Source organism: Corylus avellana, chromosome 7 (assembly GCF_965113065.1).
Source record: "Corylus avellana chromosome 7, dhCorAvel1.hap1.2, whole genome shotgun sequence".
Lineage (NCBI taxonomy): Eukaryota > Viridiplantae > Streptophyta > Magnoliopsida > Fagales > Betulaceae > Corylus > Corylus avellana.
In genome coordinates, this window is record NC_142496.1 from 18117534 (window position 1) to 18132715 (window position 15182).

Below are 15182 nucleotides of genomic sequence, written 5' to 3' on the forward strand. Positions count from 1 at the left end.
TACAACTAGGGACGGGAAGGGGACCAAGATGGGTCATTCTCGCTCTTAATTCTTACCAATAAAAATAAATAAAAAAGAGGAAGAGAAGTGAGAATGCTTCCATAACAATTATGAGAAGCAGCTCATTTGACTAATAACCCAATAACTTATTTAATACTTAGGTCGTGCATGAGTCGAATTGATCAAAAATATTAGTGCTATAACCATGCTAATAAACCCTTGTTTGTAAAAAAAATTATAAATAAATAAAAAATCAAGGTTTGAATGGTAATGCCACATCAACAAGGGGGGAGGAAAGGGGGTAAGAGTGTAATATATAGTATTTCTCTATCTAAAAAAGAATTGATCCAAGTCACTTATCTTATAATAAGAAATGTTTAAAAACCTCACTTATACTAATTCAAGAAAAACCGATTAACACCGACTTATCGTTAAAGTGGAATAAAATAAAAGTGGGATAAAAGTGTGGTGGATAACCTTACCCTTTATAATTGTAGAAAATCGAGCCAAGTAGTAAGTAGTTCAGTTTGAAGCCGAATACTTGGAAACTACATCAAAAGTTTTCAGCCCATTTATGGAAGCTTAGTTAAAGCTTGTAACCTCCAAACTCCCACAACGGGGAGATTTGAGAGATAACATAAATGGATCACAGAAAGCTATCAACAAGTATTAATCACTTGAGACTAAGTATAGGGCAATGAGATTTTAACCAAAAGTCCACTAATATATTTAAGATTATCCAGTGTCTCTTATGTGATGAAGTAAAGAATTGACACCACCACCTCCACTTGAGGCTTGAGCCTATTGAGAGCAAATTAAATTTTAGCAGCATGGCATTTCCAAAATGCCTCCCAAGAGTTTGATACACGAATAGCAAAACGTTTATCTTTTTTATTTGGAAAATAAATAAATAAAAACTAGTCTCAGCACAGGCTCTATTGTACACAAACCAAACTTCTAATGAAACCTACAATGCAGAATGGTGTTGTATAACAAGATCTTTCAGCAACTGATTTCCTTTTTTATATTTCTCTCGTGGTGTTTTCTCTTCCTTGCTTGAGCGTTTTTCAGCAAGTCCAAGACGAACATCTCTTGAGTACTGGCTTCATCTGCTTGTCCTCTTCCAGGGAAATCATTCCCAGGTGTGATGGATCCTCTAGCAACATCTTTGCCACCAAATATCCTGCAATTGACCACGTCTGGTACTTTCTTGCCTGCTTCCCAATAAACCTCCCAAGTTTTCCATCATAATATTCTGGCCAGCTATCCTTGAGCAGACGGCTCTCAGCAAGCTCAATTGCTCGTCTTGCAATTTGCGGTCGTCCCGTTTTAATGCAAGCAGCTGTTAGCAGCCATAAAAGCACTGCATGCGAGATAAAGATTAAAAAAAATTGTAATAATAATGCCAAAGAAAAGATGGGTTAAGAACATCGAACACAGATTTGAAAAGAATCAAGTCAGATAACTGCATATATGATGCTTCTTGTTTCAACAGTTCAATTATAAATATGAAAAGAATAGCGTCAATAATTCCTTTATGCCAAAATAACTGATGTGCAGATTTGGAGTAGGTGGGGGAGAAGCAAAGAACTTGGCCTCTTAAAGCAATGTAACTATATGCATTGTGCTTTTATGTTTAGCTAACAAAATAAAAACACACAAATACATGTGAATTACGCTCAACAAAATGAGCAACTCCTAATATCACTCCTTATGTCAAATACATTATATTCAATGAATGGTAGCAACGTTGTGTGAGGCACGTTTCGGAGTGTGCGTGTTTTGAAGTGTGCCTCTCAAGGCAAGGCATCCTCAAAACATCTTGAAGGTTAAGAACAAAGCAGTGTCCCAGGCAGCATAAGCCTTCAACCACTAGACATTTCAAAATGCACGCTTCAAATTCTTCACTCAAACTCAAGAGTCGAAAGTGGGAAAACTAGATTACAGAAGATAAATTTAAAAGCATTGATTCCCTTCGCTCACTCTAGAATTTTTTTGATAAAAAGTTATCAAATTGTATAAAGAGAGAAAGGGCGTTACTCAAGTACACAGAAAGTATTCAAGAGAAACACCTAACCAAAAGAAAACGAAAGATCAAGAAAATCAGGAAAATTAAAAATATGTAAACTTGTATATCTTAAGGAACAATCCTGTTGTGACCGAAGAACCTGAGTGCTCAGAACCAGTGACTTCGGAATGGGTTCTGCCGAAAGCAATGGGTTTTTGTCATCAAGTGGGATTATCATGTTAAGGGTTTGAAGGGGAGCTTTTGGCATTGTTCACAGCCACTGAAGCAGGTCGGTATCAGAGGGAGTTGGCTTCCAATTCCAAATCAGTCAGTAGGTAAGAGAGAATTCAAAAGTTTGGCTTCCTCTATTAACAATGATTTTAAGGGTGAAAGTCCCCACTGTGGTAGAGCTAAGTTTCGGTTTTTTATGAAGCGTAAAATTCTTTCTTGAAATGTGAGGGGGTTGAATGAGGGAGATAAGTGCCTAAGGGTCCGCAATTTACTCACAAGATTGGAAGATGGATGTGGTCTGTTTTCAAGAAACTAAGTTGGAGCATTTATCTTGCATTCATGTGTGGAGTTTGTGGGATTGTCAAGAGTTTTGAAGGTGTTTAGTTCCATCACCGTCCTCTCGCAATCTTCGAAACTTCGGACATTTCTTTCTCTCCAGATACACCACAGTGGAATCATCTTCCACCCTTCTGCACTCTAAAAGCTGTCAAATTGTCCTCTCCGACTTGCATAGAGATCTACTACCTGACAAGACATATAACCCACTCTAACCCATAAAGACCAAGTACAGTATTCAATAAGGCCCTAACAACCTCACAGTGAAGTAAAAGGTGATCTACAGTTTCCCCCAATTTTCTTACATATGCAACACCAATCTACAACTAAGAGATCCCGCTTCTTTAAATTATCCAAAGAGAGGATCTTCTCTAAAGCGGCCAACCAGGTGAAGAAAGCCATTCTCAAATGAACCTTATTCTACCAAATACTCCTCTAGGAAAAGGGGGCACAGTTATGGGGAATAAGGGCATAATAAAATGATTTGACCTCAAACAACCCTCTCTTGGAAGGGGTCTTAAAAACCTTGTCTTCCACACCCCATCTCAGCCTAAAGGAATACAACAAATTGAAGAATGAGAAGAAGGAATCCACCTCCCAATCATGAGCCACTCTGATAAAACTAACACTCCACTGATGAGCGTCACTAGAAAGTTGTAAATGATCTGCCACAAAAGCATCCTTGAAGCAGGCTATATCAAATAACTATGGATAAACTACCTTAAGGGCCTGGTTCCACACCAAACATCATGCCAAAATCTAATCCTAGAACCATCCCCCATCGAAAACCTAGTGAATCTAGAAAACACCCCCCAGCCTCTCTCTCAAAAGCATAGCACAATAACCACTTCCCCAAGAGGACACGATTAAACAAAAGTAAATTTTGGACCCCCAACCCCCCTCAAGACTCAAAGAACAAACTATGTCCCAACCTACTAGATGAAATTTCAACTCTTCATTAATACCACCCCATAAGAAATCCCGCAAAAGCTTATCCATGCAACTAGGGATGCCTGAAGGGAGTAGAAAAAGTGACAAGTAGGCAAATTAGATAGTGTGATCTTAACCAATGTAATCCTGCCACCCTGAGACAAGTACAACCGCTTCTAGCTAGCAAATGACGCTCAATCTTCTCAATAATGGCAACCCAAATGGATTTTTCCCTACAAGAAGCTCCCAAAGGAAGACTAGATACTTCAAAGGCAAGGAAGACACCATGCAACCCAAGAAGCGCGCCAAATCTTCTACATTATTAACATTACCAACAAAGTCTAGCTCCAATTTAGCCAAGTAAATTTTCAAACCTGAAATTGCCTCAAAACATAAAAATAAGTAGCATAAATGCCGAAGGTGATTAGAGTTTACCCTGCAGAAAATCAAAGTGCCATCTGCAAAATAGAAAATGGGAAATGTTAAGCCCATCACCACCCCTAGACCCCACAGAAAAGCTAGATAAAAGATCCTCATTCATTGTAGGGGTGATCATTTTACTTGGCGCCTCCACAACTATGACAAACAACAAAGGTAACAAAGGATCTCCTTGTCTCAAGTCAAGAGAACTACTGAAAAAAGGGGACAGAAAGCCATTCAGAAAAGCATGCTGAAGAAATACAGTGATCTATCCAATTACACCATCCCTCCCAAAAACCACACATCCTCAATATATACAACAAAAAATTTCAGTTGATACAATCGTAAGCTTTTTCAATATCCAATTTGCATAGCACCCTTAGCTCCTCAGATTTGATCCTGCTATGAAGACATTCATTAATAATGTGAACGGAGTCTAGAATTTTTCTTCCCCTTATGAATGCATTTTAAGATTCTGAAATAATTTTCTCCAAAACAATTTTCAACCTTTTGGCAACAATTTTATAAATTCCACCCACTAGACTAATAAGTCGAAAAATCCCTAATATCAATACCCGTCTTTTTCGGAATGAGAGCTATGAAGGTTGCATCAACTTCTTTCAAACTTGCCTCTAGCATGGAAATCATGAAAAACCTTCATTATATCTTCTCTTAAAACTTTTCCATGCATGCAAAATCTAGTTAGTTTGCTGGGGACAATGCAAAAAATGCATTGTGCATTGCTGTTAGTCTTTTGGGTCAGATTGGTAGAGGTGCAGAAGCCGGTAAGTCAACATGTGACATGCCTTCTGGAGGGAAGTTCGAATCTATTCGGGCTGGGCTGGTATTGGGCCAGTTGGAAGATGGTTCGGGTGTTAACTCAATCTTAAGGGTTTCTAAAACCCAAAATGTAGACAACAAGGCTGGCAGCCCTCCAAGAAATCCAATGCAGCTTGGGCCACCCATGAGGCCTATTGCTGAAGAATCTTATGTAGGGAAATCAACAAGGCCACCTTGTCTTTAGGGTATTCGGTCTCTTGTATACTTTTCGTGTACATGAGCTTTGCCCTTTTCTTTCAATAATATTATTATTATTCATCAAAAAAAAAAAAAAAAAACAACTCAACAAGGCCAACTGAGGTACATGAAACCAGCAACAAGAAGAGGCCCCCACATGCAGAAACTGACTACAACTCTGCAAATGCTCCCAAGGTAGCTGGAACCAGCTATGCCAATGCCCTCACAAGACCACACCCCAGCTGATGAGAGAACTGTCAACCCACCAGGTAACTCAACTGCCCCTCTTATGGAATTATAGTATGCAAAACCGCTTAGAGAAGATGGAAGAATTAAGGTTAACCTGCCTAAGGAATTGGCGGAGGAGGGATATGGGGAATGGCTGTTCACCCACGTTGGATACTTTATAGGGCAGATATGGGGCATGGCAGTTCACCCTTGTCAGATACTTTATAGGGCAAAGGCTTCCATTTCCGGCAGCGAACTCAATTGCTCATAGGATTTGGGATAAGGCTGGCCTAATAGATGTTCTATCTTCAAACAGGGTTTTTATTTTTTTGATAAGTAATAGTCACGTTTTATTAATCTTCAGACAGCAGGTTTTCTTCTTCAAATTTGAGGATTTTTATCACATGTCTTCAGTATTGGATCAAGCCCCATGGCATATGGCTAAAAGGCCACTAGTGTTGCAATACTGACAGCTGACTTTAACTTTGTTAAAAGATGAGTTAAAGAGAGTTCTCCCTATGGGTTAAAATCCATCAAATTCCCTCAAGTATTGGATGCTGGAGGATCTGAGCTATGCTGCGAATGTAGTACGTAAACCTCTGTATGTGGACAAATTCACAGTTACAAAGAAACGTATTACCCATGTAAGGATTTATGTGGAGGTTGACACAGCCAGGTGCACCAACTGTAGAGTGTTTGGCCGCTCAGCCTCTTGTAGCAAAATGAGTATGTCTCCACAAGGAAGTTATGTGAATGACAGGGGAAAGCCAGCTATAACAGAGCAAGAAATGAAAAAGAAGGCTTTAACGACCAAAGTTTGGGTTGAGGTTCAAAGGCCAAGTAAAGGAAAGCATCAGAAGGCATGCATGCTGCCTAATCAGAAGTAAAGAAGAAAATGTGTGTAGTGATTTTAGTCATGCAGAGGAGAGATTCCTTAACTTGAAATCTTGAATTCAATAGCTAAAACTTGGCGATCAGAATTCTAAATTCTTTTTCAGGACCAGGAAGCACCGTCCCCAATAGGAGTAAAATTGTTGCGGTGAATCGTGAGGATGGCATGAAATTTAACAACCCCCTTGAGGTTAAAGAAGAGATCATCAGTTTTTTCAAAAATCTGCTTAGCCCAAGTGCTTTCAAAAGTCAGATGGATCACAGTATTTTTAGGAAGGCAAATTCCCAAAACTATATCCCCAAATCAATGTAAAGAACTTAGGAAAGAGGTAACCAATGAAGAGGGTTAAGCCAGTGCTACTTGTTTTCCAAAGAAAGTTGTATACTGGATCAAGGAGTATATCACAACCACCCATTTTCTATTAGTGTTAATGGCAAGTTGAACAGATCCTTTCCGGCTGATAGGAGCCTCCGCCAAGGACATCCCATGTCTCCATACCTTTTCGTGTTGATTATGGAAGTTATTTATGCCTTGTGAACAACATGATCGAGGATGGGAATTTAAAATTTAATTTGAAGTGTGACAAAGAGCGTAATGCCCATTTGTGCATTGCGGATGACCTGCTAATATTTTGCAAAGGTGAGCTAAATTGGATCACTAGAGTGATAGGTTGCCTCAAGCAATTTAAGGAGCTAGCAGATCTCATGCTGAATCTGGATAAGAGTAACATCTTCACCAGCATAGTTCCTATAGGCATAAAAGAACAGCTTCTTAGTATCCTAGAATACAATCAAATATCTAGGGGCTCCTCTCCTCCCTTCCATACACAGCTTTGGACTTTTTTTTCTATTCACGAAGCTTCGGATTGATTGTATCTGTCTAACTACCACCGGTGACTACGCCTTCAATTTCTTAATCTACAACAAAGAATATGCTCATAGAAGAGTATACTAGCACATTCTATAGTATGGTACTTCCTGCAATTATGCATGGGATGGAGATGTTATGATTGCAACGTAATGGAAGGATTTGAAACCAGAAATAGATTCTGGTTTAGCCACTTCCCAATTGAACACGACAGGGGATGCAATACAGGACGCTACCAAATGGAAGAAGAATTGCAAGGGAGTTATCATTTAAAGCAACTTTCAAGTCATTTACAAAAAGAAAAATCTTTTCTTGACTTCACTCAAGAAAAGGTCCATAGAAAAGCTTGGGAATGGCTCTAATTTTTCTGCAAATAAACCATCTCGTCCATCTAGTTCTTCCATTGTACAAAGTAACACAATGGAACCCAGTTGTATGCCTGTATCCTTGAAACATAATTCTTTAGTTGGGATTGTGTCCCTCTGTGCATGTCAGTTAGTGTTTGGAAGAGAGAAGAGTAAAGGGAATTAATCCGAGAGCTTGCCTCTAGAGGTAGCTCTCCAGCTCATTTTGACAACACGTTAGATTTTAGACAAAAGCATTGGCTTCAGGGGACAATATTAGTCATCATGCTAAAATCCCATGCTATCCAAACCTTCAATTGACTCTTCCATATGCATGTCACTTGCCAAAACAGTGGGGATATTCCCTCTCAGCTTCACAAATTTATGTGTTTTTTACAGAGTTCCAGCTTCCACCTCTAAAATTAAACATAATCTATAATCCCTCAAAAACATTGATCAAAAGATGTCCTTCCCAAAAATTATATTGAACTTCATTTGGCATAACTTAAAAGCATTAACTTAGAAAACTTGAAGAGAAGAAGAGAGGCAAACCTGGCCAAGATCCTCCATTATGGTAACTCCATCTGGTATTCTTGGGATCACAACCAGTTACAATTCTCCACTCATGACTTTCTATTGCAGGATAACATATTTTTAGAGGCATTTCTCCAACCAACTCTTCCCAGCGAGATTCAATAAGATCCATAATGGCCATTGATTGCTCAGGTGTTGCAAGAGAAGATAGAATCGCAACACAATTGCCTAAAGCAAACCATCGAAAATCCATCCTTGCAGGACTGACATTTCCAATAAAGTAACCACCACGTGTTGGCATAAAATCAAATACCCATTCAGGGATTGAATCAGGAATAACATTAAACTTGTTTACTGCAGTGTGTGAGTACTCCTCAGTCTTGTAACGGTAAACGTCATTAAGCTGTTGGAAGTCAAGCCAAAAGTAACTCCGCATGTGAAAACTCATTGCATGCAAGCGCTTCACGATTCGCTCTATAAATTCCTTTCCTTCTGTATCAGGTTTAAGCATCGCCAAAGCACATCTCAACGCCATAAAGAAAAGTGCCTGGATTTCAATTGGATAACCATATACACCCTGGAAAATAGTTCATGCAAAAATAAATAAATAAATAAAAAACCAAGTAAATAAGGGAAGACTTTCTCAATATTTTAGAAGAATAACTAACTCATGAGCATTATATTATCATATGAATAAACAGAACAATTTGGACAGAAAAAACAGAATACAATTACGTATAATTTCTATGGATCATATAGGATACACAAGCACCATATCAAAAACAGAAGAAAATCATAAAAAGAAGAAAAGTTTCATGGCAACATTAGTTGACAAGTTTTGAAGCTGAAAGCGCTAAACAGAAGTTTCTTGCATTTGTCTTTTTTGTTATGAATGATGGAAAAGAAAGCAAACGTTTGGATCAATGCTCCTCTTCAAATTTCTTGACAAAAAGATAAAAAGAGTATATTTCAAGGACCAATTACCAAAAGACACATTTCTTAGAATAAGCAGTCAGCTAAAGGTAGAAAACAAAGATAATTAATTGGTTAACATGGAATTGATGCAAACATGAAGAGTACTTCAAAACCAAAAAGAGAAAAAGAAGAAAAAAAATAGTTTAGCACACTGACAATCGAGAAAGAAACAAAAGTATCCTTATAACAAAATTACAAATTCATTGATGATATATTTATCTGAGCCAACCATACTTCAGGAAACATGCAATAAGTATGAAAGGTGAGACTAGCAGCTGTGGATATTGCCTTTTGTTTGTTGCACACGTTCAAAATTGACTTGGTTGCATGCAGCTATAAGGTGAATGAAAAAACATGATCAAAGCACTCCACGCGTTCTTATATGAAGGGGTCTCAGATACTAATGAACTTTAAAACATATTCAATAGTTACGCTAACATCCACAACATTTTTAACAGAACTGTTAAATTTAAGGTAAGACAATTTCACTAATGATGTTGATTTGGGTGGAATGGTAAAGACAACTACAAAATCTAGAAGAAGGTTAGGACCAAGACACACACATAAGTCTAAAATTTAGGTAGAATATATTTACTAGCGAAAAAGAAATTATCAAGATTGATGGACAAGAGAAACTCATAACACATCGATTTTGTTATCGGTACTGAGGAAAGGTAGGAAGATGCACTACAAAATAAAATTGAAGTAAAAGCATGCAAGTTAAGGGTTGCCTCTAGAAGGTCTTATAAATAAACCTTAGTCATCAAATCATGGGTCACTTTCAAAGATAACTGCAAAAATCTGTGTGCTTTACAAAAGAAAATTGTAGATACTCAAGTTGACAAGGAAAACAATTAAAAAGTTCAAAGGATTTCAACATTCAGGGGGGAAATGATTAGGAACTCCAAAATAAAGAGTCTCACAAGATTATCCTTTCGGGAAAGATCTGACATGACCAAGTATGGAAAATTTAAATATAAGACGAGATGCTGTCCAATCAGGACGGCTTGCTGCTGTAAAATCAATTTTTTAAAACACTTAAAAGAACTGCTAATTCTAATCCTTCACAAACTTGCTTCAATCTAGTTCTAGCTATAATCAAGAAGAAGAACCCAAGTCCAGTTTGCATAAAGCATTGAGATGCAAATCAAAGAGAGCGTGCATCATAAACAACTTTCATTTTCAACCTGAGCAATCATCTCTTTTTGTTTGAACTTTTTGAATTGAGACTTGGACAATGAATCATATACTCCCTTCATTCCGTAATGTATGTTTAAGTCACCATATGCACACATGTAAAGAAAAGACAATTACTACTCAATAATCTCAATTTCTAATTCACCCTTTCAAAAAATTTCCTTTTCTTTTGTTTTATACTTAATCTATTATATGGTAAAGGGCATTGTACAAAAGAAAAGAAACTTTGTACTTAGGTTTCCCAAACTGGACATACATTATGGAACAAGCAAAGCAGTAAATTTAGACATGCATTAAGGGACAGAGAGAGTATATGTTTCAGGATTAGAAACCTAACATAAAATAAAATAAAAAACTCTAAGCTTAGCACAACTATCTAGGCTCAGCTAAATGACTCTTGTTTCTCCATTTTACGAAATCTAGAGTCAAATCTGTCGAACCATAGGCCATAAGGTTCTTCTAACAGTAAGCACTTGAAAACAACAGCTAAATAACTTATAACCTTGCACAACCAGTCAATGAAGTCCACCAAACAAATCCAAAAAAGTTGTCTTCTATTACTGAAAACATACAAATTGAGCAAGCTCAAGCACCCAAATTCCACAAGGACGGAAACTCAAATATAACATGGACAAAGATGAAAGTTAGGATTTGTAAGAATAACCAGGGAAAAAAATTCAGTTAACTACTACACAAAAAGCCTCTGACAAAAAACGAATTTGAGAGGTACTTGACTTTTTCTTTTTGGGGTTGGTGGGGATGGGGGCCAAGGTACTGAAGAAGCATTTATACAGATTTGCAACTAACGTTTGATGCATAAAAATATGACCAACAAAGAACGAAATGTAATACAAGAAAGGCAGGTCAAACATCGAACAGCCTTAAACGGCAGCAGCTAGATCCAAAGAATAAAGTTTGCATTCTCTATAAACATAAGAATGTAAGATCTATCCATGGATGCTGAAAAAAGTAAGGAAGAAACCTTCCCACTATCTATAGAAAGGTCCCATTCCAGAGGGAATACTAAAGAGAAAGTCTTAAAAGTGGTATGCTGCTGCGTATATACCATACATATCAATGCTCACTTAAGTATCAAATTTTCAGTAAGTTGATAGACTCTCGGTGTCCTAACTGTAGTTCTAAGCCATGCTGGTCTTTTTGGCATAGTGAATATAGTCATGCAATACCAAACAAATTAGCCTCCCATCATGAGTTAGATGGTATTAGTTTAAACTCCACAACTTGACTATAAAATGGAGAGAGTGCAATGCAGAAATTACTTGGCCTGTGTATCATTGTCGAACCTCCAACATCACTAGCCACTAATGAAAGATGAAAGAATGATTGTCGTTGTTGTTGGGGGTGGGGGTGGGAAGGAATGCTTGATTTCATTGTATTGTTCAAGTAATAAATTTTATATAACTTTGCGACTTGTCTTGCTCGTAAGTAATAGGTGACAAATCACATCTCGTGAAAACCTCTATTATAAACAAGTATATATTGTAGAGAACACTATTGGAAAGAGAGAATTTAGACCGGTTGTGTGAGTTAGTTTTACAAGGAAAACAGAATGAAAAACCAGCTTTGTCATGGAAACAGAATTTAGATGAGGGGTTGACCCATAGAGACCATGAAAAGGAAGATGGCAAAATGGTAATAAAATCATTGGCATTCATTCTAATGGGTAATACTGGAAACATCCTTTAGAGACTTAAGAAAGCCAACAAATCAATAATAAATAAAGCATTTGAATCTTCATGTAACATCCTTTCCATATCTGACACAAGCACACCAAAAGAAGAGGGAAATACCCAGGGAACAAGAGAATGGGTAACCCATCCATACAAGGCCTTCTGATTAAGAATTTCATCCTGGTCTACAGGTTTCTACAAACAAATAATAATTTTCGGTCACCACGCCTAGAACTAATTATGCAAGTTTATGCTTAATAGATTATTCTAAAACTCCTTATGTTTGTTTTGCAGTATGCTCAAACTCAAGTCAAAACCGATAAACGTGAAGAGATGATAGAAGAAAACAATTAACACCATTACTACCAACTAATGCTCATGAAAAAAAAGGGTATATTACCTACAGGGAAACAAAATAATTCCAGGAGGCCACTATATTTAGAGCTGAATTCCACATCAAATGACAAAATAGTTGAAATAAAAGGTCGCACTAATACAGCTACCAGTTTGCTGGCTCAATTATTCTGGCTCTGTAAATAAAATTGGGCGGGAATATCAAGGCCAACTAATTAGGTGGCCTTGCCTCCCATAGAAACTTCATTCCATGAGAGGAAATCAAGTGATATTTCATGAGAAGCACCAAACAGATTTGTATAGGAGCAGCTAAGCAACATCCAAGTATATATGACTAAAAATTATTATAAAGACAGCTTACCATTCTTCGATCAATCATACTGCAACCATCTGCACAAAGCAGAGTTGGGAATGTGTCGAACCCCTCTGACAGACATAGAGCTAAAATAAGCCTCATCCCCTTTTGACAATCTGGTGTTTCTGCAAGCGATAAATCCCCTGTAGACTTTGTATAAGCTCTGAGCAGAATAATCCACCAAAACCCAGAGTCAACAGGAGCAACTCTCCCAATTGCACTTTCCCCAAAATCTGCAATAAGAGTATCCGTTTTTCGAATAGGGTCGTGAAGAACTTTGAAGCTGGCCGGCATTGCACCTTCCCCAAGTTTAAACCGGTCTATTCTTTTCTCCCACCCTTGAAGGTGCAGAGTCTTCAAGAGAAAGTTCTTAACTATGTCAGGCTCGCCGTTCATCAGGAAAGCCAGAGCACTGGGTACAAAATCCCGTACAAAAACCTAAAGAGAACCAAAAATCAAATCAAATTCATAAAACATATGTACTTAATTCATTATAAATTAATATCCCAGGTTCACATTGCTTCTCGTTTAATTCAAAAGTTCACTTGATCACCTTCGAAAGATCCCTCCACTGGGACCGAGTTTACAATTTTATACAATGAACAGGCCTTGTTAATGGTTTTCAATTTATACCGTAATTTTCACCTCCCTCTTGGGTTTTAAGCAAATATGCATTCTTCAATACCATTAATACCTTAAATTCAATAGATTTTCCTTCAGACTCGGATCGAAGTTTTCAATTTTAAACATTTCTCAAAATTAACGTTCCCCCAACCATAGCTAATTGCATATTGAGCTGATACAGATTTCAAAAATCAGCATACCCAAACTGTAATTGGTGTTCCATTATTTAGTTAAAAAAAACAATTTACCTGATCATAGTTAAGAACTTCCTCCGAAGCGTGGTCATAGGCAGCAATCGTCCCAACGGGTTGACCCCGGAAATGCACTAAAGAACGCCGGAGAGCTTCCCAGGCATCAGCAACCATCGGATGGGGCTCAAATGAGTTCCGAGCCGACGAAGCCGGGGTGTCGAAACCGGACCTGCCTCCGGGCGAGCACGTGATGTCAAAGTTATCCAGGCCTCCTCTGGCGAACCCGATCGAGAGCTCGCTGAGCGACCTCTCGTCGAACGATCGCTGCCTCTCGATGTTCAGCCTCGGCTTGTCGAGAAGGCGCGAGAGATCGTAGTCGTCCATTTCCGAGATGGAGCAATGCGAGCTCACATTCCGGAGTCCCATCCCATCCATCTCCTCAAAATCAAATTCTCCACTGCTCAGCCTCAAATCACTAACACAGACCTACGCTGTACGGAGCAAGCACATACACTTGAACAAAACAGTTTCCAATTCACTGGGAGAAAGATTACACGACAGATGAAAACTTTTACGTCTGTAATCATCCAAGCAGACAAAACAGCATTATTATCACAGAAAACATCTCAATAACGAATTCATCTAATCTGTCCAAAAATTATCCAAAAATTTAAACATGTGCATTTAAGATGAGATGAATATTTTAGATCAGGAAAATTTTTGAACAATATAAAAAGTATAAACAAATAATTAAACCAGGAGAGCACTGCGTTTGAAAAGCAAAAACAGAACCAAGAATATTACAATGGCAGATCAAGATCAACCAAAAGCAATATACATTGAATCACACACGACGCACATTATTCCACAAAAATAATGAAATCAGGAACTCTGATTTTTGAACTTCGAGGAAGAATATGAAGCAAATTGACCAACCGAACCTAAAGAGCCAGATCTGAAGCTTCACGAGAAAAAGAAAAAAACAACAAATGAGGCGAGAGAGAGAGTAGAGGGGCTCTAGAGCGAACCTCAAATGGCGAAGAAGGAGGACCAGGAGATTATACGGCGTCAATCGCCGGCGGACGCCGGGAATCGGTCGTCGGTGAGGAAAGAGGGAAGAAAAAGAAGAGGAAGAGAAAAGAAAAAAAAGAGACTGTAGCCAACAGATGCTATTTATAGCTGGAGATTATTATTATTGGAAAGGCAACGGACGGTCACCCAATCGTTTTTTCCTTCTCTTTCTAATCCGAACTCCAAAACTAACAAGGACATCCCCAATGCACTGTCAAGATTACGGGAGTTTTTACCGGGAATAGCCGGTTGGTGCGCACGAGGGAAATTGCCGGGGTGTCTCACGTGGCCTAAACGACACAGTTTCCGACGCCTCTGCGGCTCTGCCTTTGGATTATTGGATTTTCCCCTCGCCAACTTCTTTTATACTACTTACCCTAAAAAAAAAAAAAAAAAATTTAAATTTGTTTTATGATTAATTTAAATACGGATTAATTTAATGTTAATAGTGGTTAGGTGGGGTAAGATGAACATAATTTAATAGGATTGACGGCTTTGGTACCTGTCCAAATTGTCGGCTTAATTACACCCTTTGCCTCCGCGAGCGGTTAGGTCCGCATCCTTTTCCTTTGACTTTGGATTTCTTACCACTTCTGAATCAGTTCTGATAGCCCCGACACCTAAAAGTTCGCTTTAATGTCTTGTTTCAGTGTTTTGAATAACTTATACGGGGAGGTCGGACAAAAGGTGAGTTTTGTGCAATCAATTATAATGTAATATTTAAGTTAAACTTATTAAACCTAAGTTTAAAAAAAAAAAATGGATTTAACTACACCAGATTATATTACATATGAAATAAAAAATTAATTGTTTATATAAAAAAAATAAATAAATAAAAAAAGAGAATTGAAAGTGTGGCCAACCACCCCTCCCCCACTTGGGGTGCCCGACAGCCACCCCTAGTCTTAGGGGTGGCG

The 15182-nt window shown here is 38.1% G+C and overlaps 1 protein-coding gene across 6 annotated transcripts; it reads right to left on the bottom strand.

The window, feature by feature from the left end:
- Window positions 1-804: 804 nt before the first annotated feature.
- On the bottom strand, window positions 805-14332 carry LOC132183743 (putative alkaline/neutral invertase D). 6 transcript variants are annotated; one of them, XM_059597154.2, is made up of 5 exons: window positions 14223-14332; window positions 13252-13680; window positions 12386-12817; window positions 7826-8384; window positions 805-1363 (listed from the first exon to the last, which is right to left on the bottom strand). In XM_059597154.2, exons 2-5 carry the CDS (start codon window positions 13627-13629, stop codon window positions 1068-1070), a joined length of 1665 nt encoding a protein of 554 aa, XP_059453137.2. In that variant the 5' UTR covers window positions 13630-13680; window positions 14223-14332; the 3' UTR covers window positions 805-1067. The 6 variants fall into 6 exon arrangements, with proteins under 6 accessions (XP_059453137.2, XP_088374161.1, XP_059453135.2 ...); XM_088518035.1 differs by having other exon boundaries at window positions 13252-13685; XM_059597152.2 differs by having other exon boundaries at window positions 13252-13771.
- Between the last annotated feature and the right edge of the window lie 850 nt (window positions 14333-15182).

What these genes read in the sequence shown, in the direction of transcription:
- LOC132183743 (XM_059597154.2), bottom strand. Translation starts at nt 13,629, where the DNA reads ATGGATGGGATGGGACTCCGGAATGTGAGCTCGCATTGCTCCATCTCG. An exon ending in AAGTTCTTAACTATGATCAG is followed by an intron (nt 12,818 to 13,251) that starts GTAAATTGTTTT and finishes GGTTCTCTTTAG; the next exon opens with GTTTTTGTACGGGATTTTGT. An exon ending in TAATGGAGGATCTTGGCCAG is followed by an intron (nt 1,364 to 7,825) that starts GTTTGCCTCTCT and finishes TCTCGCATGCAG; the next exon opens with TGCTTTTATGGCTGCTAACA.